This window comes from Mus caroli, unplaced genomic scaffold, assembly GCF_978045245.1.
Source record: "Mus caroli unplaced genomic scaffold, Mus_caroli_1 scaffold_16, whole genome shotgun sequence".
Lineage (NCBI taxonomy): Eukaryota > Metazoa > Chordata > Mammalia > Rodentia > Muridae > Mus > Mus caroli.
The window spans coordinates 56,864,184-56,890,222 of NW_028227271.1; the positions used below are offsets into that span (position 1 = coordinate 56,864,184).

The 26,039-nt window shown below is 34.4% G+C and overlaps 1 protein-coding gene across 3 annotated transcripts in view; it reads left to right on the plus strand.

Annotated features, from left to right (window-relative positions):
- Positions 1-26,039, plus strand: part of Csmd3 (CUB and Sushi multiple domains 3) — a 1,262,970-nt gene that overhangs the window by 1,216,920 nt on the left and 20,011 nt on the right. For all 3 annotated transcript variants that reach the window (XM_029469819.2, XM_021183659.3, XM_029469820.2), the window contains 7 exons: positions 4,417-4,596; positions 5,982-6,155; positions 12,987-13,160; positions 15,386-15,459; positions 19,990-20,101; positions 20,873-21,052; positions 23,401-23,466. In XM_029469819.2, the coding sequence (XP_029325679.1) occupies positions 4,417-4,596; positions 5,982-6,155; positions 12,987-13,160; positions 15,386-15,459; positions 19,990-20,101; positions 20,873-21,052; positions 23,401-23,466 (960 nt within the window). The remainder of the gene's footprint in view (positions 1-4,416; positions 4,597-5,981; positions 6,156-12,986; positions 13,161-15,385; positions 15,460-19,989; positions 20,102-20,872; positions 21,053-23,400; positions 23,467-26,039) is intronic.

Consider the following 26,039-nt stretch of genomic DNA (forward strand, 5'->3'; position numbering starts at 1 on the left):
TTCTTGGCCTTAGCTAGTTTTACTTTCTAGAGCACATTTGTCAAAGTCAGGATACATATTTAGTGGTTAGTCCTCAAAATAAGCCCTGTTTTGGAAGAAAGCATGTAGTTATTAGACACTTTCCAGAATATTCCAAATACATAAAACCCATCACCACAGTCAGGAATTATCTGAAACAATATATTAATAGTGCAAATTTTGAGATTAAGCTATTGTCTCTTTGTAAGATTTGAAAAGGATACTGAAATTTAAATTGAGAGAATATATAAATTTGGAAACTTTACATGACAGAAGTTTTAACATCATTTTCTTGATACAGTAGTATTATGTTCTGATGTTGACAAAACACTTACGTATTTGACATGCCAACAAACACTTCTTGCTGCACTGTTTATAATAGTGAAGAAGAAATAACACAAAAAATAGTTTGGTTGTACAAAATAAATTGAATGCATATCTGAATAAGGAAATATAAAATATTAAAATGAAGTATTTGGGTCTTCATTTTAATGAATGGATGAAACATGTATAATATTGCATATTCTTTTAAAGTTAACTACATGAAACTTATGAAGCATGTGTTATATTTCAAAGTACACATTTATATGTGCACAAAAGAAGTAAAACAAAAAATAGATCTAATGTGGCAAAATTAATAAACTACATTTATACTTTATTTGTAGTGTAGAGATCATGTGTTCTAGACTTATTATAAATAGTAACAAATGAGCATCAATTGAATAAAAAGGAATGAGACTAATTCCACAAAATTAATTGAATTGTTTAAAACAATGTGATTTGGTTGGTTTCATCTTAGACTGGCAATTCAATAACTTCTTTTAAACTCATGAATGCTTAAATTCCATAAACAAATATTTAATCTCTAATGGTGATACATACACTATACTATTCTCTGAGAATACAAGAAGATAGAAATGTCAGTCTTGTTATCAATTAGTATATGTGCACATTTAGGGATTTGGGTAGTTACTGAAGACTTTCTATAGAAAACCCATATCATTCACTGTGGCTTATTGATCTCTCTAATTTTAGGGAAGAGCCTCTTTTGGTAGTTGCAAACAAGCTGCTAGTGAATGAATTGCCTTGCCAAGCAGGTGCTGTTTAGCAAGACTGTTGCTAATGGATACTCACTCTTCCACTGGCCTTTGCTTTGTTAGGAAGTCAGGGAACAAACCCTTCTGAAGCTTCTATTGTCAGATGTTCATTAATGCTGCTGCTGCAGTGCTCAGAGGTCCCTCTCACTGTTAGGTAAAAACAACCGCCCTGTCTTCTCCTGTGGTGGATGCATCTAAGCTTTTGTGCCTTCCTAACTCCATGCTTGTTCTTTCTGTCTAAGATTCTAATTCAATCTGTTAAAGGCCCTGTTCTGAAATCAAGACTCTGTGATGATTCCGTTAGTCCCCATAAAAAATCTGGTGTAAAACTATGAAATAACCTAAAGGAAAATTAAATATGTTTAAAGTCTGTTGCCATTTTTATATGACAGTAAATTTGGAAGGTTTAAAAAGAATTATTTTTTGTAATGTTCAGCATTATTTGTTATTTTATCCAAATCTGTTTTGTCTTTTTAACATATTATTTTTATTGATATTATATATGGGATTATATATGGGATGTCCTAAATACTATTTTTCAGATTAAATGTCAATATTCATACTCTAAATTCTCTGTAGGCACAAAAGAATATCATTATACGAAAAACTTAACATTAGTTAATCTTAATAAAAAAACTATAAATATAATTTAATCACAGTGTCATGGTGTTTTATTTCTCAATTCAATCTAGGTAAGTAACTTGAATCTTCAAATCCTAGGCAAATTTAGTTTGAAAAGAATGAAAGAGATAGAGAAGGGTAGCCTTCAGGCAAATATTTACCTGTGGAGTTATTGACCCTATTAAGAAGAGAAGTAAAGTAATCAGGATGAACCATATTAGGTGATATTTTGTTCCCACAAACTCATGAACATAACTTACATTTTACTTTCTCTTAGCTGCCCCAAAATCTATCAACTAATTCATTTCTCAAATTATTTTTAAGACTTCAAACAATTTGTACTTTTATGAATCATAAGACCTATTATTATGTTTATTTTTCAGAATTACATTCTGTGTGATCTCTGCTTCTAAAGTGTTTGTCAAAGCCTTTCTAGTAACAGTTTAAATGAATTATTGTATATGCATATAGCATGGCTAATAGCTCACTGTGTTGGATACAAAGCCCATGTTGAATAAGGATTCTGCAGTTAGAATTCAGTCCTCATCGATGGCAATAACAATTCTCTGTCTGTTCAATTTTTGTCTCTTGTAACTAAAGCCCACTGGTACAATGTGCACGAGCTAAGGACTATGACCCATGACCTAGATAGTGCTCTAGTCTATCAGATACTCACAGGCTTTTATTCCTTGCTCTGTTTGGGTTTCCAAGTTCCATTCCTAGGATGAGGCCAGGATAAGAATGGACACCTTTGGCACTGATATATAGAGGTCCTCACCACATTCTTGCCCACTTTGAATGCGGAAGTGAGTGCAAATGTAGAAAGCCAGAAATAATACAATAACTAAGGTTCAAGGCATAGCAAATTAATGTCTCACTTTACTAGATTTCAATACCAAAGAGTCTCTTGCCTATATGGTATGGAGGTTAGCTTGGTGTTTCTGTGAGACTCCTAACAGTAGAAGTGGGTGTGTCTCTGACTCTTTCCTGCTCTTGGGACTTTTTATTCCTATTGGGTGGCTTTGTCCAGTCTCCAGATGATGGCTTTTGCTGTGTTTATTGTATCTTGTTTTAGTCCTGTTTGCTGTTGTCTCTTGGAAGCCTGCTGATTTCAGAAGAGAAAATGGAGAGGGAGTGGATCTGTGAGAGAGTGGAGGTTTTGTGGAGCTAGGAGAAGTGGACTAAGGAGAAAATGTGGTCGTAGTTGGCATGTATTATATGAGGGAATACTCTTATTTTTAATTTAAAAAATTAAATAAAAGGTTGGGATTCACAAGGCCAATTCGTAATAACCCTAGCACATTCATTCTAAGATGGGGACTGTAAATTCTTTTATAAAAATTAATTATCTTATTTATATCCCAAGCGATGCCCTCCCTGCCTGTCCCTCCTCCCAGAGTTCTTCTTCCCACTGAAAGGGTGCTCCTCACCCTCTGGGGCATCCTCCTTTCCTAAGCATTAAGTCTCTACAGAATTAGGTGCATCTTCTCCCACTGAGGCCAGTAAGGCAGCCATCTGTGCCAGCAACTACATACAATGTATGCTGTTTGGTTGGTGGCTTAGACTCTCGGAGAACCCAGGGGTCCAGGTTAGTTGACACTGTTGTTCTTCCTCTGGGGTTGCCATCTGCTTCAGCTCCTTCAATTCTTCCTCTAATCTTCCTTGGGGGTCCTCAACCTCAGTTCAATGTTTGGTTGTGCATATCTGCATCTGTCCCAGTCATCTGCAGGTAGAACCTCTCAGAAGACAGCCATCCTAGGCTCCTGCCTGCAAACACAACATATCATCAGGAATAGTGTCAGGGTTTGGAATCCTCCCATGAGATGGATCCCAAGTTAGGCTAGTTACTGTACTGTTCTTCAGTCTGCTTCATTTTTGTCATTGCATTTCTTTTAGAGAGAAATATGTTTGGGTCAAGAATTTGAAAGGTGGGTTGATGACCCCATCCCTCCACTGGGGGCCCTGTTTATGTACTGGAGGTGGTCTCTTCGGGTTTCATTTTCCTACTGTTGGGTATTTTTGCTAAGGTCATCTCCACTGGGGACGGCAAATTCTTTTTCTTTTAAATTTTTATTTGTTATTTTATTTATTTACATTTCAAATGTTATTCCTCTTTCCAGTTTCCCCTCTGAAATCCCCCTATTCTACCCTCTCCCTGTTTCTATGAGGGTGCTCCCCCACTCACTGGCTGGTACTAGCATTCCCCTATGCTGGGGCCTCGAGCCTTCACAGAGACAAAGGTCTCCCCTCCCATTAATGCCAGATAAGGCCATCCTCTGCTACATATGCAGCTGGAGCCATGGGTCCCTCCATGTGTATTCTTTGGTCTCACCCTAAGTTGATAATGAGCTGTTTGTTATGAGAAATTTGGCCACGAAGAGTAACATAGATATCATATGTCTTTAGTATCTGATTTTATCTTGATATTTAAAAAAAAATATATATATATGGTCTAAATAACAATTTTAAACCACACACACAATATCTGTAATAAGTCTTTTTTATTAAAATTAAGACCTGCCAATGTGTTCTTTAAATATGCATATGCTTATGTCTTATGGCTAAAAATGATCATGGTAACTATTTTCCCTACATATATGTTAGAGGTATCTTATGCTTAGTACTGGGAGTTAAATATGGGCCTTGTTAACTGTCTGTCCTTCTCATTTGATATTGATAGTCATCAGTTGTGGAGACCCAGGTATACCAGCCAATGGATTGAGATATGGAGATGATTTTGTGGTTGGGCAAAATGTTTCCTACATGTGCCAGCCAGGCTATACCATAGAGTTAAATGGATCCAGAGTTAGAACATGTACAACTAATGGCACATGGAGTGGAGTCATGCCAACATGTAGAGGTATGTAAATAGTTCTTTCAACATTGCCTATTTATAGCCATTACTTATTTTCCTGTATTTTTATGCATATTTAAGTATATAGATATCCTGGCCCCCCTTTTATTTTTCTGATACCAAAATGTTGGGTGGTTTATTCTTAAAGTCCTAAGGTAACATGTAGATATGTTAAAATTGTATCTTTATCAAATTTATTTTTATTTTGAGTAGTGATGATGAGATGTAGCCCAGCATGAAACAAAGCACAACACTGTTACATGCTCAACACTAATGGTTACACTAGTGGAGATTTGTAAAATACTGTCACCTGAGCAAGTTGTAACTTTAATCTTCTCAGCTATTTAAGGCCATCCTTTTACAGATGTTAAAAAAAAAAAAAGCCTTAATTTAGAAAAAGCTATTGTCAATTAAGGAAACCTTATATCATATAACGAAGTTTTATGATAGCTTTATTTTTAATAATTGGTGTTTCCTATTCATATATCCCTTTGTGTCTAATAGTTGATGAGTTCATGTATACAGAACTTGTATTTTCACAAATGTAATGGTTGCAATGTGTTTCCATTTCATTATCATTACATTAATCATGTAAAATCAGATATAGTTTCATTTTATTGTGTGCATATTAATTCTATGTATATGTGGTTCACATTAATGATCCACACATAAGCATTTATAACGAAAATTGACATATTAGCACACTCAAAAATATCTTTGTCCCCATTGTTGGTCATCAATTACAGAATCTTCTCATTTCCATTCTTAGAAGGTTGTTACCTCTTTTTCTTATATCTCACACTTTTCAACATTCCTCTGTCTGGGAATTTCACCAGCTAAGCAAACTTAAATTTTAAAATTAATTATGTGTTTACAAATACAATAGGCTTGAAAATATGAAACTGTAATTTTTCACTATGTATACTGGATACTGTAACCAGAAAAACAGCTTGTCTATATTTGAAAAACAAGAAGTTTTAAAATTGCTTTAAAAAAAAATCCCCAAGTTCAATGCTGAATCTTAATCCAGCCAAGGCACCCAGCTCATCAGCCTCTTTCAGGGTCCTTGGGAAATAATATTATAGAAGATAAAAAGCTTGTCATCAGTTGCAGTATAGCCGATGGAAGAGCATCCTCTCTGCCCTCACCTTCTTTTATTAGGAAGCTTGCAATCTTGTAAAAATAACTAGTAGCCATTATGTTGCATCTTCCTCCAGAGTTAAATTTTAGTGATCTTGCAAGAAAACTAACAGGAGAATAAAACATGCCACACTGTATTGTCCTCCAAAAGGTTAAATAGCACATATGCTGCTCTTAATGATAATTATATATTTATTTCACACTGAGGGTATTTCAACAGCTGTGTCTAATTACTTTTAATGTAATTGCAGCTGTTACCTGCTCAACTCCTCCCCAGATCTCTAATGGAAGGCTGGAAGGAACAAATTTCGACTGGGGCTTTAGTATTAGCTACATCTGTTCTGCAGGATATGAGCTGTCCTTTCCTGCCGTTCTGACCTGTGTAGGCAATGGTACCTGGAGTGGAGAGGTCCCACAGTGCTTACGTAAGTAATAACATTTCAATAATATCCATAATGTTTTACAGTAACATTTGTTTCTTAAACCTTTCAAATTTGCTAGGCTGTACCCAAAGAGATTAAGCTCCCTACAAGTACATAATTAGGATTTAAATTTAAAAAGCCAATTTTCATTAATGTAGCTATTTTTTTTCATTTATTCTAGTCATTTATGTTCTTCCAGTTTGGCTCAAAATATTTGAACCAAAGTGCTTTACTTTAGCAAAAATTTTTCTATATTATTCTTGTTTTATAAAATTCCTTCAAAATAGAAACCATCTTAAGAAACATTACTAAATTATCGAATTGGAAATCTTAAATATATTTATTATGGCATTCAGTTAGGCATGGACTAATATTGCATTCAAAGAAGCCCTCTCTAGATAGTATTTCTAGTCCTCCTCAGTGTTGACAGAAGACACATTAGCCCCTGAAACTCTTTCTATATGAGGATTGTCTTGGAAAACACCAACGTGTTTAAATGGCTTAGAGGTACTTCTAGACAGTCAGAGTTAAGACTTGTACAAAAATAATTATGTGTTTTAATGTGAATGAAAAATTTCTATCTAGCAGTTTACTAACCTGAGTAGGTGCCACTTTGTCTTAGAGCATGTGTCTATCATGGACAAGTCACTAGAGTTGATCTCTAGGATAAGAGAGAGAATGGAATAGGGAGAGAAAGAAAAGGGGAAGAGACAAAATGACAGACAGAGAGAGGAAAGAAGTTGATTTAGTGCAGTTTTTATTGAAAGTAGGAGAAAGGGAAGGAAAAACAGAAATAGAAAGTAGTAGTACCTTTAAGCCAAGGGCTACTGTATTATCTTTTCTTATTATTTAAATTGATTGTATTTTATATAATATTAATTAAATTCTTAATATTATTTTAAGTTATTTCATGAAAGAAAATAAGTTGTCTCAAAACTCTGAAAACTTTGAAATTTGGGCTTTACAACTAACTTCTTAATTTCATTAAGGTTCCTTTTTAAAATATTTACCAGTAGACTATGTTGGCCCAGAGTGCCGGTAAATATTCATTCTCACCACGTTGTTGAATCATTCACATTTTTCTGTTGTCTTTGCAGATATGCTCTAGTTAAAGGCCTAATCACACTCAGGCATATCTTCATTTGGATGATATAATTTAAAGCAACGGAATGGGCAGCCATGTAATATGCCTGCTCTGGTTGCTATTTGTTTCTTTCACAGGAACACAAAATTTCAGGATATAAATTATCATGTTAGAAATGGAATATGTTGTAAAATGATTAAAATAATCACATGCTACACTTCTTTCACTGTGACATAAATAAAAAATGCATGTTTTCTATATAGGCCTACTGGCCTGGTAGATTCAATCCCACTTGGTCTCACCACCCATGAGCCTTCTTCAGGCTCATCCTGTACCAGTCGTATATACAAGCCTTTTTGATATCTGCAGAGAACTCATTGTGCCCCAGCAAGGAAGACCATTGCCATATTATGTGAAATGAAAATTCATCTTCCATCACACACCACATACAAAGACTAAATATCTTCCCTTTTAACTATTTTCCTCATTGTACTGATTGCCTTTCCACATTTCCTTTGCCTTCATTCTTATGATGATTACTTTCTTGCTTCAGAATTGCACATGCAGATGAGTATTTTTCAGTATGTCTATGAATGTATCCACATGCTCTAAAGTATCTAGAATAGTATTTGTCTTAGTGAAACCAAAGCAGCTTCATAACAAGGGAGGAAGTATTACTTTGTTGTTTCATTTTTGTCTTGTCTTTGTTAAATCATTTGAAATGGGAAAATCCACTTTTTACCTGATTCTTTTGAGATTAAAACACCTATCTTTAATCTGGGCCGCAAAGGATGGTGGCAGCCTATGTAAATTCCATGGAAGAAGGAAGCTTGCCCTCTCTTCCTGCTTGTTCTAACTCTTACTGTCAAGTCCATTCTTTCACTGGTATTCTAGCCTAATTCTTTAGGATTCTGATAAATACTGAAAACCACTTGAGCCACCCAGCCTTATAAAGTGAAAAGCGACTGGATTTGTGTAGATGGACCACAGTCTATGTTCATTCATTAGATATGATATGACTTTTGTCATATGTACTATAGAGGAGAGAGAGAAGCTTACCAAGTTGCCAAGTCTTCATTTTCCCCATAGGACTTCAGCCTTCCTGGAAAAACTGGCTAGCTCACTCCAGTTACTTTATTCAAATGTTTTAAGCTTCTGAATAGCAAAGTTATCTTGCCCTTGGTGCCTATGAGAACAGACAACTCACACAAATCTCAGTCCCTTTAAATTATGGCTAGGCATAGTCAAAAGAAACAACTACAGGTTTTCCGGGAGTGTATTAGGACCAGTGTCCAGGAGTAGCTGGAAGTTCTCATATAGCACCAAGTGCAAACTTTCCAGGGACAAGACATTTGATTCAAGGGTCAAACAGTCTCAAAACAATTTCTTACCATCTTCTGGTTAACCCAACCGTAGAAAAGACATTGTTGAAACATGTCATTCAAATCAGAACACAAAGTGTTTACAATGTATACTTTTCCCATAAAGCTATAAATAAAGGCTTTAATTTACATATTTATAGTTGTGTCTATAGATCTCTATTTAAGGACAAATAGATTCATACTAGAATTCATGCTTATCTAAAGAACCATGACTAATCAGAATTTGGTATCAAGTGTGGTCCTAGAATAACAGAAGTATAAGCATGGATTCTTTTTAAGTATCTTCAATAGGTTTTCCAGTTTTCCAACAATTCTTATAATTACTGAAGCCCCTCGAGTTACTGAAACCTTTCCTTGAAGCTTGAAAGTACAGATAGCTCTTGATATGAGTTATTTATTTTACAAAATTAAGGAGCCAAATGCATATGACTGTCCTAATTCATCAATTGTTGACTTGGTGACTCTCTATATAAAGCTGTTGACTAATTGTGAAAAATAAAAAAAAAAAAATGACGATGTTGGTTGGTTGGTCCTACCATCTCTAGATAAACTGACAAGAGAACAAAATATTCTCCATGATAAAACTAAACAATTTCTAACATGAGCATATAGTGAAGGAAACAGTAAACTCATTGATAAAACTGACCAGATCCAGACACAAAACATTTCAAAGTTTCTAAGTGTACTCTGAAGTACTGGTCTTCTCTTGAGCAGCTCAAATAACACCCAACCCCTTATTATAAGACTGGATGAATAATAAAATAAATTCAACTCCAAGTCTCAGAAAGTGTTGGCAGTTAAATTAAAGATTTAATTGTTAAAGAATGGATTCTGTAACTTGGGGTAGAGATGTGAGGGAGGACCTTATTGAGGCTGAGAAATTTGAGCCCTAGATTCTCGAGATTTTACCTTAGTTGATGGAGTAGTCTCTATTCAGAAGATATAATCCCACTCCTCCTCCTGAAATATTGCCCTTTTCTGCATTTTACTGAGGAAAATAATCCTTCATTGTCTGCTAGACCAGCAGTGACTTTCGCTGACAGAGTTGCCAAGCAAGGATCTACTGATGTCTCTAATAGCCCAACAATATCTGTCTCTAGACATGTAACCACAAGGAAGGCTAAGCATCATCCTAGATTGGAGACAAAAAATGCATCCAAGAGGAGGTGTGCTACACTACTAAATAGCTTAACAAGTTTGCTAATTCATTCAAGCAGTTGTCTGGGAAATATTCATAGGAATGGATTTTAAAACTGGAAGATAATATGGAAGGAACATTGTCTTAGTCAGGGTTTCTATTCCTTCATAAACATCATGACTAAGAAGCAAGTTGGGGAGGAAAGGGTTTATTTGGCTTACACTTCCATGCTGCTGTTCATCACCAAAGGAAGTCAGGACTGGAACTCAAACAGGTCAGGGAGCAGGAGCTGATGCAGAGGCCATGGAGGGATGTTCTTTACTGGCTTGCCTCTCCTGGCTTGCTCAGCCTACTCTCTTATAGAACCCAAGACTACCAGCCCAGGGATGGTCCCACCCACAAGGGGCCTTTCCCCCTTGATCACTAATTGAGAAAATGCCTTAGAGTTGCATCTCATGGAGGCATTTCCTCAACTGAAGCTCCTTTCTCTGTGATAACTCCAGCTGTGTAAAGTTGACACAAAAATAGCCAGTACAAACATAAAACTGGATCAGTCTGAGGTTACTGATACAATTCCCTTGAGTGGGAATTCTAAGTTTAATATGCAAGCTTGCACAGTTAGAAAAGTTATCAAAAGTTTATTTGAATTATTGATTGAATCATTTGTTAAGAGATGTTCTTCTTAAAAGGCATTGAAAGTGCTTGATATTCCTCAGCTTAGTGTTGATGAGGGATTTTTTTAAGGATTAGGGAAGCTGCAATGCAAAAATGGGTACCCTATATACCCAGAGTGGGAAGGCCTAAAAGACATGCCCTTCACTAATCCTGCAAAATGTTGAGAGGGGCACTACCATATTTTAAGAAATTATTTTGGGTTGTTTATTTTTTATTTTTTATTTTTGTCATCTTTCTCTTGTGGCAGACCTTAGGGTCAGAGGTGCCCCTGTTCAGTTGGATGAATTAAATGTAATGGGTTTAATAGGTTCCCAAATTAGCATGGGCCAGGTGGCAACACTGAATCACCAGGCAAGATTATCATAATCGGCAGCACAGATAAGCCAATGTCAAGAAATAGCCTGACCCATATTGGGAAGGACAGGAAAAGTGATTTTTATGGTTATATGACTCATATGGACCTTTGGTACAGCTAATCAATTGGAAGAATTACACTCAAAGAGAAACAAGTAATTGCCCTTTTATAGAACTTTAAAGATGGAAAATATGGCTTTCTGGAGAGAAAGAAAGTAGCACAAGCAATCAAACATAGAAGGCTTGAGACCCCTAAGTGGTTTTACAATGCTAAGTATTTGGATCTAAGGTCCTATACATACAAGTAATACTAAAGAAACTTAGAAGATTGCATTATGTTTATTTGCATTTTGTGAAAGCTATTCTTGACTGTCAACATGGTGGCCAAAGTGTTTGGGTACACATATGAGAGACGATTTAAAATTAAATTATTTGAAGTGGGAACACCCAATTTTAATCCAGATATCTTTAGGCATGAAGATATTGTTTATTCTGGGTAATGCCTCCTGGTTGAAGCTTATAGAAAGAACATGGAGGGAGAAGATTTCCCTCATTGCTTGCTTGATCTCATGCTCACTGGCAAATCCGTTACTTTAACAGCATTAGAATCTGCTTCTTCATGATACCGATACATACTGAAGACCAGCTGAGACATTCAGTTTTGCATTTGGACCCTATTTGGACCCTAAACAGCCATTGTTTGATTAGCTGAACCACAGCTTGTAATTAATTCTAATATATACCCAGAATATGGAATATTTTACATGTATAAAGTATATAAATATGAAGATAGAATTCATAGTATATGTAAAACCAATACCCCATATTCTATTATATAATAGAATATATAATATTCTATTGGTTTTACATATACTATACACACACACACATATATATATATATATATATATATATATTTGTATGTGTGTGTAAATTCTGTAAATTTTGTTCATCTAAGGAGCTAGCTTACTTTTCTCTTAAATATGTCAGTATTTTGAAGAAAAAGCCATTAAAATATTTGTATATTTAGGTATAATTACAAGTGCTCCTATCATTAATCAATTTTGGGTCAGGGAGGGGCTTTATAACACACTTTGAAATTTTGTCTATTGTCTGATTCCAGGGAGGGCATAGTCATGCCATCAGTTTTGTACCTTTGTAAACTATTAGGGATTGAAAAACAGTTCCAAACCTATTGTTACACAGTAAATTCTGGTAAATTCAGCTTAAGAACATATTATATTCCAGCCAATCAACCAATACATCAACAAATATAAACATGAAAATAGGTAAGAGATTAGAAAGTAGTAATTGGGGTAAGAGAGAGACTAGAGAGGGTGGAGGTCACAGTTCTCATGATATACTTAATGCATATATTAAAATTTCAAAGAGGAAATTCTATAAAAGATATTAAAATAAATGTAAATAAAAGAACTATAAAAAAGTCTACTCCCAAGTGTAAAATTGATTACATAAAATTAGATGAATATATGAATTACAATAACAATTAACAATATTTGAACATCACAAGTACAGCACATTAAAAATCCTGGTGAATATATGGGTAGTATGAAAGAATCAGACATAAAAATATTTTAAATTTACCTTAAATTTAAATTAATTTTTAAAACATATTAGTATATAAATTTCAGTGCTCAGAATACAATAAGCAGATACAATACATATGTCCTTATATTTGTGTGTATTTGTGTTTGTGCATGTGTGTATGATTATGCATATATGTATGTGTATGCATGAACACATATATGTATGTGTGCTTGTACACAAAAGCATATTTGAAAAATAGTGCAGGCTTTCTTATGCCTTAAATATAACAGCTTATTATTAACAGTGCTACCTTTGATCCATATCTTAATTCAAGAGTAGATTACAGTTTTGCCATATGTAACTAGAGTTCTATTATTTGATTTTGATTTATTTAAATTAAAAATGTAAAGCATTTGACATTTACTATCATGCTCAACAGAGCAAACACATCAGACTAATTATTTAAATTCTATATGTTCTTTAAACCTTATAATTTATATATAAACTAGAATGAAGTTGCAAATTTTCCCTGGGATAGGTTATCATAGATATTAGGTTAGTGCAATATCCCAGTTAATTTTCATGATTTTATGAAGTATTTACTCTACTGTATTTATTATGTTTGTGACAAATATCTCCATTTTGACTTCTAGCAAAGTTTTGTGGTGATCCTGGTATACCTTCCCAAGGAAAACGAGAAGGCAAAAGCTTTATATATCAGTCTGAGGTTTCATTCAGCTGCAATTCTCCCTTCATACTAGTGGGATCAAGCACGAGGTTATGCCAAACTGATGGCACTTGGAGTGGCTCATCACCTCACTGCATAGGTAATACTCATAAAGGCTGGTTATACTCTGTGATTGCACAATCATATCTGGGAAGAACATTTAATGCTTCTCTTACCATGTAAAAGGTATAGGTGGTTAAATATGTATAAAAATATAGAACCTTTTAGAAAGTACTAGGAATGAATACAAGTGGACTATTTTATTTTTAGCATTTTAAACTTCCAGAAGGCATACTCAAATGATTTTGTCATCTATAAGTTTAATGAAAAAGAAAAGCATGTCAGAGCAGTCGTATTATTAAGTAATATTATTTTAAAATACTTTAATCTTATAAAACACATTCATATGAAATGAGAATAGCTCCAAAACATAGAGATATTTGAAGGACTATACATATATATCAGTGATTCCTACACAGAATGCTGCACTTAAGAAATCCACCAAGTAGCCTCCATGCAAACAGTCAGCTCACAGAGGACTAGCCCTACCATTCCTAGGAATGAATGTCCTAGAAATATCTGGACACTACAAATTATCAACCCTGTTTCCATGAATAATTTTTCATTTTTTCAGGAGAATATAGCCCTATCATATCTCAAACATTTAATACACATGGATTTCTTGAATAGCTATTTCTTTAACTTTTCATTTACAGAGTGGGTTTGATATCAAGTCTTTTTTTTTTTCTGACAAAAGTTTTAAAGTTCAAGAGCTACATAAGGCATATAAATGAAGTCAAGTTGAATTTCGTCTTTTAAAGATATATTTTTAAATATTTGTATGTGTGGGTGTCTGTCTGTATGTGGGTATGTCTGTGTGATTGCAGACTAGCAGAGATCACAATTGTCTGATATTTCAAGAGCTGGAGTTGCAGGCTGTTGTGAGAAGCTGTATATTTATGGTAGTTGCTGAATCAGGTCCTATATAAGCTAATGTAGTCTCTTACTCACTGAGCTCTCTCTCCAGCCTCAACCTGAAATTCTTGCTTGAATTTAGGAAGTTTCTGCTTACTGGGAGGTACTGTTAGTATTACGTTCGATATTCTTACCAAGAGTATATTTGCCAAGTCCAAGATTATTTAAGATTGACATGCATTGGAGAAGTATACTTGGTTACATAAATTCCCTTCCTTCCTTCCTTCCTTCCTTCCTTCCTTCCTTCCTTCCTTCCTTCCTTCCTTCCTTCCTTTCTTCCTTCCTTCCTTCCTCCCTCCCTCCCTCCCTCCCTCCCTCCCTTCCTCCCCCCTCCCTCTTGCTTTGCTTTCTTGCTTTTTTTTTCTTGCTTTCTTGCTTTCTCTCTTGCTTTCTTTCTTGCTTTATTTTCTTGCTTTCTTTCTTGCTTTCTTGTTTCCTTTGAGTTTGGTACCAGTATATTAATTGCTGTTCCATTGCTCTGTGTATAAATACAATGTTCAAGGCAACTTATAGAAGAAAGAGCCTAAATGGAATTATAGTTGGGAATAAATAAGGGTACACCTTGGAGGCAGAATAGTTTAGGGCAGCAAATGGCAGGCATGCTTTATAGAGCAGAAATTCTGATCTTGAATTACAAGAGTAAAGCAGAGACAGTGAACAAGAAAGGGTTTGAATCTTTAAACTTTCAAGGTAACACCCCCAGTGACATACCTCCTCCACCAAAGCCTCCCTTGCTAAATATCCCAATCATTACCACAAACTCTGAACCAACAGTTAAATCCATAATATTATAATCCATTGTCTGGCTGGGCAGTGGTGGCACATGCCTTTTATCCCAGTACTTGGGAGGCATAGGCAGGCAGATTTCTGAGTTCCGGGCCAGCCTAATCTACACAGAGAAACCTTGTCTCAAAAAAAAAAAAAAAAAAGAAAAGAAAAGAAAAGAAAAGAAAATGGCATTGTCATCCAAACTACTTCAGTGTATTTTGAACATATTCACCTCCTTAACTTATCCTAGATCTAACATCCCTTCTATACCCATACAGCTTTGTGTCCGTTTTCACATGACACTTTGTGACCAACTTCTACTGCTCCAGTTTTCTTGGAAGTATGGTTTCAATGGAGATTGGCTGATATGCCAGGAGCTTTTCTCCTAGAAAAAACTGTCACACAGTCTTTAAATTGATAATGACTTCCAATAACTATATTGCTAAGGTTGGGACTGTGTCCCCAACTTCCATTTCTATGATTGGATTTTGTTTGACTAGAACTCACCCAAGTTTAATACATTTGGTTTCAACAATTGTGAATTCACCAAAGAGTGTTAATCTTTTTAATTGTTTACTTCAGAACCTACCAGAACGTCCTGTGAAAACCCTGGGGTACCAAGGCATGGATCTCAAAACAACACATTTGGATTTCAAGTAGGTATTATTTTATTATTAGGTTCTATTTAGTATAGCATGAAATATATTTTATTTTGATATTTTGATACATATATTATTGCAATGTATGATTATGCCCAGGCCCTACCACACTTCCTATCCCTAATAACAAAAAAGAAAGCCCTCTTGTTGCTTCTTTTCCTTCTCCCCAAGGTGATTACAGTTTATGATTTCATAACATGTGGAGCTTATCTCTCTCATTATATATGCACACTATAATTTTATACTCTACATATTAAAGAAAACATGCATTGTTTGTCAGAGGTGGACTTCTCTTAGCATAATGATCTCTGATTTGATTCATTTTGCTTCAAAATGTCATAGTTTCATTCTTCCTCTGAATGAGCTAATAAATAGATGATTCTCAATGTGAGAAATACAAACGGCCAATCAATATGTGAAAAGTGGTTAGTATTCTTATCCAGCATGGAAATTAAAATTACAGCTGCTTTAAGCTTGTATTTTACCTGATTCAGACTTGCTATCATCACAGAAAAAAATGTTTCAGAGAAAATTTAAGTGCCTATGCTTTTCTCATGTGTTTTGTTCAGTTTTCTTTTTATTTTTTCTTTTCTTTTCATTTTGTGCTGTCTTCTTCCCTCCATCCCTTCCTTCCATCCTTTCTCTCCTTTTTTTCTTGAGACTACATTTTACTATACATTCTACATCAGCCTCAAACTCATGTTTCTATTGACTCAGCCTTCCATGTGTGCAATTGTAGGTATTGCTATCATGCTGAATTCCATGAGGAATTTAAGTAGATATAACCATTTCTTTGTGAAAGTTGGCCAAAAGTTAGTCATATTTGCTTCATGAGTTTATATACTTCTGTTGTCATACATCAAAGACAATGGCAAACTCATATTTTCATTCATGAACACATGAATGCAGCTATCCTGTAAGAAAGGGGTTGTGGGTAGAGAAACTGAAAATATATTTCTAGAAAACATTCAAATTGAACTGGACAGTAAGACAAGTAGGAAGCTGGTAGCAGTGAGCACTAGGAAAGCCCTAAGCAGCACATAAAGAGCGAGGAGTTACAGAAGTGAGCAAGGAGATTTTACAGGAAGATGTGGGAGCTGGGAGGAAAAGTGAAACAAGAGTCTAAAGAAGAAATACAGAAAGGAAGGCCCAGTTGTGGAAAAACGGCTTACTTAATCTGTCAATCATTGATATGGTAAATTTCATAAAAACGAAAATCTCTTCCTCACTGTATATTTTAAAATTCATAGTTGGGTTTTCTTACGGGAATCATTCAGCATGCCCATTCATATGTGACTTACTTTTTTCTCCTTTTTTTCAAATTTAGATCTCATGTATAGATTCAGCAAGTTTTCCCTTACAAGGGTCAAAGGGAAGCCAAAACACATGCTGATTCTAGAAGGAAATAGACCATTTACACATTACCCAATTGCTTTCTGTGGCAGACTTTTCTAAATTGTGTTATGCTGAGGAAAATTCAGTGTGAACCTGGAAAATGTCCATTTCTTAAGGAAGGGCTCATCTAAAGTGCCATATTTTTGTTGCTAAAAATACTCTCCACTTATCTACTTTTAAGGCACAGTATGAACATTGATTTCAGAGTGTTTTCAATTCTCCAGGTTTGCTTCAATATGGCTCAGATAATACCAAACTTTAAAAGCATGCTTCTGTCTTTGTAACATAGGTATTTTAGAGAACTTAGCCATATGTCTCTACAAAAGGCTGTTATCATTTGATCTAATTGCACATAAAAGTTTACTTGTTAAACAGCATTAGTTCTCAGCACAAAGATGAAAGAATATGATGCTAGCCAAGCATATATCTATCTCTCATGGTTGCACTATGTAACCCTGGCAGGACTAAGTGACAGGCCAAAGTGGTAGGTATGTCTCCTAAGTGGTAGGATTAAAAAGCATTCATAACCAGGTAGCCATGAAATTTTAACACACATTAATTTGTGGGTTGTAGGTTATCAGGGCATGCTTCTGAAGATCAGAGGCCAATTTGCAAGTGTTAATTCTCTCCTAATACAATATGAGTCCTGGGGATTGAACTCAAATCATCAGGCTTGCCAGCAAAACCATTATTCACTGAGTCATCTTGCCAGTCTTGAAACATTAATATTAGTAACTGCATTAAATGCACCTGATTCTCTAAAAACTATAAGCCTTTTTCCAAACATCATTTGAGGTAATGGAAAGGGAATATTTGAGTTTGGAGTAGCAATATAACAAAGGAACGGGAACATTAACTTTGATTTTTTTTGTTTTATTTTTTTCATCATTGAAAAATGTTATTTAATATAACCTTGATATCTATTATGTAGAGTGATACATAAGTTTTATTTTATTATAGTCTACCTAGATACATGTAAGTTTTCAAACAATATTAATTTTATATCAGTGTTTATTAAAATTAAAACACACTGAGAAAGCTAAATTAAGGGTGTGAACTTTCTTACCAGGATATGGTCAACGTGTATGAACATAAGCATATGCATACTAAATATGTTCACTAAGTCTACATAGAATAGCACAACGCAAAGTTATACAAGTTTATTGGTAATTTATTGGAGGAAAATAATAAGTATTTTTCATATGTAAATCTTACATTTCTGAGTTGAGAAAAGAAATCCCTGCTTGAAAATAGCAAAAACTTCACAATGTTAAGACACTATAAATCATTGTTGGTATATGCAAGTTACCGATAGAGAATGAACAAGAGCATACAGTTTCTTTATTCTATTGTATGCCTGTATAATAATATCATATAGGTACATTGGGCATGTTTCCAAGAAGATGTCTTCTCTGTTTATATCACAACCTCATACATAAAATATTTGTCTTAGCAGAAGCAGTCTGAGGTACAGCTCAGTGACAGAACTTTCTTCTGACATACATGAAGCCCTAGGCTCATCCCCACACACTGGGATAACAAACAAACAACATAAACAAAACAAGAACACATTTTCAGGTTCTCACAGTCCAATCTAGCCTTTCTATGCACCTTGATTTCACAGGTATCTCATTGTGAGGAGGTAAATTTATACTCATAGAAAACTAATTACAGAGAAATGGAAGACAAAGTTAAGAATAGCTGAGCTATTCAAGCCTAGATAATTTTTTTTTAATTTCAGTATTCTTGAATTCACTATTTTGCATATGTAGGATTATGAAGTAGATTTGAGGATATAGCTTTTATTATTAACATTTAGAGTATGTCATCTCCTGATACAGATAATGAAATAACTGTCCAATTTATTGTTTTCTTCTCAGAACAGTACAAAAGAGAATAAATTAAATTTGAATAGTTACCAGGAGACTGGGAAATAACAACTGTCAAAATGATTGATAAATCATGGAAATCAATTATGGATTAAGAGCCCTGAACACATTTTTCATTAACTGATGTATAACTGTCTTGACATAGGAAGATATATTATTTAGATTCAGTGTTCATTTCATAAAGTAATTATAGCTATGGAATATTTTCAATTTGACTCTTTAGATATTTAATCCCAAGATATTCTATCAAATAATGATGATGATGTCCAGTTCACAGTTGATATTAATATATTTGTATATTGAGGGAAACATATTCAGTCACATTTTAGTATCTGAAATAATGAATATGCTAATATAAGTTATAAAACATATACATGTATTTCAATTAAAAATATTATTATTCATTCTTTAAACCAAGAATTTTAGGACTAAAGTTGATAGTAGTAATAGGAAAAATCAGGGACTAAGTGATAATTTCTAAACCACTGACTGAGTTTTGTTAGGTTATTTTTGTAAGGACTCAAAAGAGACAAACACTAAGTACCACTTTTCTGGTCACCCGCTACTAATCTTTTGATAAATCTTATTAATTTTTCCTGCAATATTTTAGGAGTTAATGACTTGTTTGCTAGTTTCTCTGCCACAGAGCAATTTAGTATGTTTACATTAAAAATCTAAAAGATAGTTGCCAACTTATAACTAGAATTAAATCTCTTTATTACTCTTCCTTGCCCTCTGAGACACTTTAGAACTAATTCTCTTAACAACTGACTCTCCAATCAGTTCTACTGCTTCTGTTGTATAAACCTTCCCCAGACATTGTTTTTTACTTATTTGAATTATCCACAGCAATCAATTAAGTGTATTCTCCGCCATGCCATAAAACAGATGATGTATTCATTTTTGCAAGCTTTTCATGTTTTTTTTTTATCATTTTCATTTGTTTTTAGAAAAGTTTCTTATAAAGTCTAGGCTGACCTTGAACTCCAAATGTGATTAAAGATAGTCCTCAACTCTCAGTAAGCCCCTCAGCGCTTAGACATCGGTCTGTCCTGTACAGTGCCCTTGTGGAGCTCATGATCTCTGTTGAAGTTCCAACTGAGTGATTTATAGATGCTCACTCAACAAGCATTCTTTAAATTCTGTCTTACACATTTCTTCTGAAAATATTTTTTGTTCACATATTTTTCTATTTAGTGCTAGTTTTGGAATTACATTTTTACTTTTATGCCATTTACTATAGGTAGGAAGTGTTGTGCAGTTCCACTGCAAAAAGGGACACCTGCTTCAAGGATCTACAACAAGAACTTGCCTTCCTGATCTGACATGGAGTGGAATTCAACCTGAGTGCATACGTAAGGATTGTACACATATATGGCATGGATCATGGGTCTGAGTTCATAGACACATTTTTCTTACAACATGGAAATGAGTTTGTGTCTGTATAAGATACATATAAAATTATTTTAGATTAGTGCAAAACATATTTCATTTTTATAATTTTAGTATTGTATCAAAACCCTATGGTCATTGAAGCCAGAACTCAGGAGGAACAATTTTGTTCTTTTGGCAAAAGCTCTTATAGTGGTGTGAGTTTGATCATCTTGTGTTTTAAGTAATGGTTACTTTCTTGCTTCCTGGATCTGTACTCAAAATTGAAATACTATGAAATAAAGGATATTATGCTTTAGTGAATCATAGTGACTTTTAATTACATGTGAAGAGGTTTTCAGAGAATATGAGACAACTACAACAACTAGTTTGAAATGAATGAAAGGAAAAAAACTTTTCAGAATCATCTAACCAGTTTTAGAGTCACTAAGTGATGTTTGGATGTACAATATGAAATAAGCTATTTAGATGCTTGTCGTTCATTTTTCCTAATATTCTCTTTTCTTTCCCATGTTTTAAGTTCTAAATCTCATGCAAAGAATAACAACAAAAATATAAAGTATATGAAAATACCAATACTCATCAGTATTGTTTCACTTACAAAGTTAGGTTTTAATCAAACATACTCTGGGTTTCCTGGATTGCCCTATATCTAATTATGGCAAAGTTCTTCATAATCAAAATTCCAGTGATACATCTCAAAAAATTAACATTTTTTTTTGCTCTTAATATAGCTCACAGTTGTAAACAACCAGAAAGTCCTGCTCATGCAAACGTAGTAGGAATGGACCTTCCCTCCCATGGGTACACACTCATCTATACGTGTCAGCCTGGATTCTTCTTAGCAGGGGGAACTGAGCATAGAGTATGCAGATCTGATAATACCTGGACTGGAAAAGTTCCTATCTGTGAAGGTGATGTTTCTTTTCAGATGTTTTAACATATTAGGATGTGCTGTATACGTTGTTTTGGAACAAAGAATATTTGTTGGCCAAGTCCAAAATTTGAAGCTATGTAGGCATTTTTGATTCCAGAAAAATGGACACTCAGACCATTCTCTGGCATCTTTCAATGCTAACTTGATTCCATTTCTCATTTTGCCCTTTCACACTCTCTTTCTAAATAGGTTTATTAGTGGATCCATTTTCTAAGTTTGTCATAACATGTTATCTACATGTGGGTGACTTCACATGATAGAAATTTATTCTTTCATATGTATTAAGTATGAAAGTCCAAAATAAAGAGTGAATAAAGAGTGGTGTGTTCTACCATTCCCAGAGACAGAGCCTTTTCCTACCCTATGCCATCTCTGGGCAATTACTAGCATTTTTTGACTCATAATGTTCCAGTGAATTCTGACTCTGTCTTCATATATGGTACTTCTCTTTGTATGCTCATGACATTTTCTTATGAGGAAACTTGTTCTATATAGGACCTAGTTTAAATTCAGTGTTATGTTATCTTGATAGTAACAGTTAATTACAACTACAATTTACTTCTACAACTTATAGCTACAACTACAATGTAGTGTGGGTTTTCTAAAAGATATTATTTGATCCAATATGGTAGGTGACATTGTTTCAATGTATCTTATTTCATAGCTTTCTCTTAGAGTTCGTATAATTTTTTTCACCGAGTTTGGTTTGGAAGTCATAAGTAAGATCTCTAGTGTTCACAATTTTGAACAGAGTCAGTGTAGCATGAGAATTTAAGTAGATCTAGGTAGATTGTACACTTGTTGCTGCTTCACCAGGAATAAATATTATTTAGTCCCGATATGCTGAATTTACCAGAGGAACACACACATTTCTCATATGAGGCAATGAAGGATATTTTCTATGTCAACACAAGCAGTTTCTTTACGTCTGTTGAACTTTCCTCTCAGACTGTCCTGTGTTTGATGGCTTAAAGTAGGTCCAAATTTTATCACTGTTTTGACTGTTTTCATTCCCTCTTTGCCAGAATGCAATCCTGTGGTTTCCTCCCGCCTTCTTAAAATACCCACTGTATAACAAATTTCTTTTTCTTTATTATGACTGTTGCTAGTATTCACTTCTCCTCTTCTATCTATGTGACCTCCAAATGGCCTTTAATATCAGTAAACAAAATCCTTAAAATGTTCTGAAGGTGTAAACTTTTGTATTTTAATGCTCTAGGTCAGTATTTAATAACATTATCTAGTTTTTGTTTTCATTATGAACTCATTTCATAAAGAAGTCATTTCACTTGGGATTTTCTAAAGATTTAGAATTCATTTGTCCTCTCTATTATCTTCTCTATGTAGTCCTTCGGGATCTTCTTTATATCAGTGCTTTCTTCTATGGAAATCACTTCCATATTAGCATTACTACAACATTCTCCTTTGTTTAGCCTTAGACTTGCACATTCATGTTTGTACTTGACATGTCTGCCTAAATCCCTCAACAACAATTCTGTCTAAATATCACTATAAAAATACAACTGCATTAATATACTTGTCTAGATTAGTAGATTTATTGTTGTGTTCCCTGTGATATGTCTGTCATAGAGTTTCATATTTTACAAATTCTTAAACAGATTAATTAGTATCCTACTGAAACCCATTGCAGTACTGTAGGTTTATCAGCAATCATTTTGTTGTCATTATTATTGTTTTATCAACATTAATATGATAGTAGAGTTCTGTTTTCCTGTGGGACTGCAGTTCCAACCTCTTCTGTTAATATTCTTTCAAAAACTGTGTCCCATTAATGTTCTTAAGGCCATGACAGGATTCTTTGGGCATAGACTGAGCAAAAGAGTGTATTTCACAGCTCCTACCCTTTCTGTAGTCTCTAGCCCCACATGTGATTTGGGGGATACATGTACATTCTTTGCTATGTCTCAAAGCTTTAGCTTTTGATCTTACCCAATTTCTGGTACACAATGTAATATTTTGGCAACTTATGAATTTTTAATATAAACCCCGTACCAATACATTTTTTGTTGTTGTTTTCTACAAGAACAAAAAAAATCCTCGGTGTCTGTGATGGCATCGACTGTTTCATTTTAGTTTTTGCCTTTAATCAAAGATCAACTGCCTGTGAGGATTAAATGAAACTTTTTGTCTCAACCACCTGTGATGAGAATAATTCCTAAAGCTGTTAATTAGAAGGTACTTTGATTGACATGGAATGGACAAAGAATTTTTAAGAAAATTAGGTGATATTTCAGACTGAAAATGATAGTGTGGCACACTGTGTGTAGTATACTGACTTGTAAAAATGCTGTTTTGTTGCCACAGCTGGTTCCAAAATATTAGTGAAAGATCCTCGACCTGCATTAGGAACACCTAGTCCGAAGCTAAGTGGTAAGTAATTCATCTGAAAGTCATGATCTCTAAAATTGATCTACAATTTTTTCCTTTCTTACTTATGTAAAATAATAAAATTTATATGACAAAATTGTTTTGCTATGTGACTTATGATTATTTTATTATATAATATTAACTTATTGCATGAAATATTTTAATATATTTTAACATTAAATATAATTATTTCTATCAAAACATTACTTATGTATCTATCTATAGATTTTTATTTTAAGTCTTTTTACAATAATAATGGCAATGATTTTTATATATAAAATTAAGAGAGAAGAAAAGACTTAATTTAAAAGATATATACCTATACAGAGGTATATATTTCAATATATTTGGTAGAAGATAAAGTCACTATCTTCTAGAATTTAAACAATTCATTTGTAATCATTTGATTTAAAAATTCAATATTAATCATATGGCCTAGTCATTAATAACCTACAATAAAATTCCTATAACCTTATGTAATTCTCATCCTAAAATTATTTACTATATCTGATATTCATCAGAATAAAGCATAAGGTATGTAGTATATAATAAGGAAATCTATTTGTCCGAACTATATCTTCTACATTATTAAGGATTATATTGTTGTTGAGAACAGTTTTAACTTCAGTCCAACTTAAGAACTTAAACCAAAGTAAAGTTATAAAGGCTATATATAGACTCAAATACTTATATTAGAAGAGAATAAATCCCCAGAGTTGATACTGTATCTCTCTTAAAAACCTGTAAAGATTGTAACAGTCAAAATAAATACAAAGATAAAACAAAATTGTAGATGACAAAACAGAAAAATTTCTAATGAAAAAAGAAACACTTTTGAAAGATTTTTTAATAAAAGAAATATGAATATGACAGATAACAAGTTAAATACATTTAAAAGTTTGGGAAAATATCAGTAACTGTCAATTTTTATAAATTATTACAAAATTATATCTTAATTTTAATAGATTATATTGAAATAAATTAATAATCATGTACCAGCATAATGTTTATAATATTTCCAAAGAGATACCAAGCCCATAATGCTCTACTGATGAAGACTGCCAAATTTTAAAGGAATATGTCAGACATCCAAGTCTCAAAGAAATTACACAAACACTGTCTTCATTGTATATGCGCCATATAATTAAAAGTACAATCAAAGACATCATGTGAGGAAGAATATTGGACCTATTGGACTTATGGATATGGATAGAATTTGAATTTGAAATTTTAATGAATCAAACCTAACATTATGGTAAAACACAACAGTTTCAAGTCATATTTATCATTGGCATATTTTATTTTACATATCCTTTAAAAGTAATGAATCATATTATGAGATTAAAGTGCAAATTTTATTATCATTATATTATTTGTTAAATAAATATTTAATATAATTCAATACCAATTCATCATCTTAAAAGATTCTCAACCTATTAGAAGTAAAAGAACTTCAAACACAGTAAAATCGATAAAAATTTAGGTTAATCACTGTGAAAATAAGAACACACTAAGTTGCATTATTTTCATAAGCATAAACAAGACACAGTAAATAGGGGTCAAAAGAATGAAAAATTAGCAGTAGGATCAAGTTAAAACCAGGGTCTAATGCCATGCTATTTCATAACATGGTATAAAAATGTTATAAAGCCTGGATACAGAATTTTAAATCAATACATACTTTTAATAAAAGGGCAGTAGGTAAGGGCAAGACATTTTAATTGCTCACTAGTTTATTATAGGACATTGCTCGGGCAGGTAGTGTGGGGGGAATAAAGGGGAGTGGGAGAAAACCTGCATCTCGCCAGAGTTCTGGTGCTCTGGGTGGGCAGACGCGGAAGGACTGCCACACTCTTTCCACACAGCCCCTGGTAGGTGTCTGGCTGTGGGAAGCCAAGTGGGCAGTCCTAGGTAACAGGTTTTCAGCATGGGTCATCCCAGACACCGCTGGATACCACTGAATAGCTGGGAACAGAATGGGGGCACCAGGGGCAGCTTGGTCAGCCCCGGGGCTGAAGGGAGGAGAGGGCAGGGAGAGAGGGGGGCACTAGGTGGTTCCCACGCCAGCGAGAGTCCTTGGTCCCATCAGTGGCTAGAGAGCAGCAAGGCTTTCCTGCAGGAGGTTAGAAGCTGCTCATTAAGGGAAAGCTTATGCCATCATTCAAGCATGATGGGCCTTGATGGGCAGAGACAGTCTATAGTTTTAGAACTTTATCTTAGAAAGTCAGGGAGAAAGAGAGAAGGTAGAAAGAAGGAGACCGGCCATGGCCACATGAAGAGAAGGGGTAAGGGAGAGAGAGAAGGAGGGCTAGAGAGAAGTGTAAGAAAGGTGAGAGCTAAAGAGAGAGAGGAGGGGCCAAGTAGCTCCTTTTATAGTGGACTGGGCTATCAGGAAACTGTGGGGAGGAGCATGTCTGGCTATAGTCAGGTAACTGTGGGGGTGGAGTCTGGCCAGAATGTCAGGAGTTTGGGACATTGTATGACTGATAGTCACACACCTCTCCTGTGGAGGCTGTGGAGGCGGTAACTTCGACAGGAGCCAGGGGTCCAGGAGACATGATCAAACAACTCAGTCC